General features: G+C 42.6%; 1 protein-coding gene across 1 annotated transcript; it reads right to left on the bottom strand.

The window, feature by feature from the left end:
* Positions 1 to 2,564: 2,564 nt before the first annotated feature.
* Positions 2,565 to 2,739, bottom strand: SARC_13762 (hypothetical protein; the record flags this gene model as incomplete). Its single annotated transcript, XM_014292106.1, has 1 exon — positions 2,565 to 2,739. A coding segment is annotated over one exon (175 nt), but the record flags the coding sequence as incomplete, so codon positions are not given.
* Positions 2,740 to 3,126: the final 387 nt, after the last annotated feature.

The raw sequence follows: 3,126 nt of genomic DNA, 5'->3' as shown, positions 1-3,126 counted from the left end.
AAATCCATGCACTAATGGCTCTGTTGTGTGTGTAAAGGTATACTCGTTGCCAACGAGCCGTGCCCAACGTTTTATAAACCGTCATCAATAAATCGGATGTGGCGAACAGATGATATAGTCGAAAACACTTCAATGCAAACCCTAATTTTGACGAGACAATACTGAAGCGTTTTTAAACTTGACGAGCAAAGTAGCATCCAATATTCTTGATTCAAGTCTCCAAACACACTTGTGAAATGTGATGGAGGGGTCGCAGCCTCGCCCGATGCTGTCAAGGTCCTTAGGATGTAATGGGACGCTATTGAAGTACTTGTATGTTTTGAAGGTCACATTCGCATTCTGCAGGCACATGCTTACCCGAGCATCGCCAAAAGGACACTCTCGCACGCTGTCGGATATCAGAATTATGTGACGAATTACAAAGGAGTATCACGATTAACAATAAGTAAATTTAGGTTTACTTTGCCCTGTGTACGTGCTTGACAGGTGTCCTCGTATTTGTGCGTGTGAGATCCAATAGTGTACTTGCTGTAAAGTAAGTCTCAATAAAAGCTCACGCGTACGATTGTGAGTTGATGGGTAATCATCGTTCCTCAGTACATAGGGCCACAGGCACAGTGTGTCAGTATTCGTAATTAGATATCTTACTCGTGTTAATCAAACAATAGCTTCAATTTGTGGTCGAAATTCTCGACTACCGCAGCATGTGGTGAGACAAGTATAGGATGAGTATTGGTTACATCCCCTTCATATAGTCGTACATACCTACTGGTAATGCAACCTCAACAAGGGAACGAAAGCCTCGCTATTCATTCTTGAATAGGCCTACATGTATGTTAGCTTGAGTGCGATTGCTTCGTCTAATGTAAGGTAGAGAAACACAAGCAGCCATTTTTTTATAGACATACTAGCGATTCAGTCGGCACTGCTTCGTGTCTGCGATTTCGATGAGCTTTAGCATGGCCGCCCGTGATAAGAGTATCCCTGAGCGCACAGATAGAAGAGTGAATAACCAAGTAATGAGCCTTCTTGTGGCACAGATTAAAACCTTCACCCATTGTTTCTTGTGAAAGTATGTGGTTAATCACACCTGATTCCCAGTTTATGAAGACCGCAGCAACATGCTAGTCACTTTATGTAGCAGGCACTCAAACTAAAAAGCTAAAATTAATGGTGCTTAATACGCTAAACATACCTGATCCCCTGATGCGGGAAGCCTTTAAAAACTTTATTGCGTCCATGATAGCACAGTTCAGCTCATTCTAAAACACGATGTAAAGTCCCTAACTACCCGTGCGCGACAACTCACTATGTTAAATATACTCTGCTCTGAACATACTTATCAGCAGTGTACCTTACATCACACACTAAAATGTATTAGTATAAACTATAACACACCTGATCCCCCGTGTGCGAAGACCACCGTAGGCTTATGTTGTCGGGGCCAAACCATAGATCGGCCATAAAAAATCTCTTTGTTATGATCGCGCTTGGCCACAAACTCGGCGAGTTGGTCTGTGAATACGTAAGTATCATCGTCTACCATGAAGTACCAATTCTGTAGATGTTCGGATATGTGACAGGTCAGTAAAGGTTTGGTTGAGAGCTCCCTTTGCACTAGAAAAGCACTCGTGAGAGCCTGTGCAACAGAACAAATACTATGGGGTTGCAACCCCTTCTTATAGAGACGATTGTGAGTTGGACAATTACAGTGTCAGCACCTCTGTGAGAGTGTATGTATATAGAAGCAGTGTGGAATGTGATTATTGTCTACTCTCTTAGAACATTGCATGGAGAGAATGCAATAGGGTATCAGGAACATAACAACTCCACTCGATCTACCACCCAACTTAAAAAACATAAATACATTGGTTTATTCGTATGCGGACGAGGGAACACACCTTGTCAGGATACTTGTCAAACAGCATCTTAAACCCCGGAATGTTCTTATGGGCGTCGTTAGTCCACCCTATAAGCATATAGGGAGACCAAATAACGGACAATGAGCATTGCATCTTGTATCCTACGACCCACTCTAGCACTTGTTTCTACTTTCCACCACATTTACTCGTGTAGATGTGTATGTATTTCAATTTCAGGTGCAACTGGACACACTTACGTGTGCTCATGGTTGGTGCTGCTCGAGTCGAAATATTGAATCGTATTGACTACGCACTAATTGACCTTGTATATGTATGTGATATCTTTTAAGCCAAACCCACTGTCCATATCTCAGTCAATGGATACGCGCCCACCATGGATCACAACACATGCAAATCAAGTATGTAACAAATCACACAAGCCCAGAACTTATCCTGAATTTCAAATATACCACACCTCGTTTATGCTTTGATCGATTTGCAGACTCATATGTGTACCTCGCCTTGAATAATTTCGGGGATGCCAGTTAATCATTAGGGACAAGACAAGATGTAAATTGCGAGTTGGTTTTACAAAATATCGCGTGTGGCGACAGTTGTCCTTTTTTGTCTAGCGTAAAGATCGCTGTACGCACATCTGGCCTACCATATTTTTGCCATGTATACATTTACAAGCAAACATACCCCTGGTATCCTCAATAGCAGAGACATTTGCGATGCCTGCTTCCTCGTCTGCATCAAAACCACCCCCCGCAGCCTTGATCTTCTTCAGCACATTGTGGACCTCATGACAATTTGTGCTAAATTCCGAGTCACCTAATGTACGGAATGAAAATAACAACGAGCTCACAATACGCATCACAACAGCATTTATCTTCCTTGGTAGGTTTGGAACCTCGTGACAATTTGCTCTGGGTTTGGAGTCAGCTACTGTACATGTATACAAGGGCCATATACAAACCACTCAAAATAGTATTATATAGGCCTCCTGGTAATTCGCACCTTATTTTACGTATCAGGTGGTCATATACATATGGCTTCACCAACTTGTGCGCAGTAAGAATGATGAATCGCACGCTCAGTGAGCATAGGGTTGCATTACGATTTGAATCGTGTTTTGTGCTGCATTGTTGTTCTTCCTGCCAAACTGAGCAACTATGAGAACCACCACTAACATACCCAGAACCATGTAGTTTGTGTGTGAGTGAGTTTATGTGTGTGTGGGTTGGTGGGTGGGTGGGTAAAA

The sequence above is a fragment of the Sphaeroforma arctica genome, assembly GCF_001186125.1.
Source record: "Sphaeroforma arctica JP610 unplaced genomic scaffold supercont1.3705, whole genome shotgun sequence".
In the NCBI taxonomy this organism is placed as follows: Eukaryota; class Ichthyosporea; order Ichthyophonida; genus Sphaeroforma; species Sphaeroforma arctica.
The sequence above is the reverse complement of the archived record's forward strand: the minus strand, read 5'-3'. Positions and strand labels throughout refer to the sequence as shown.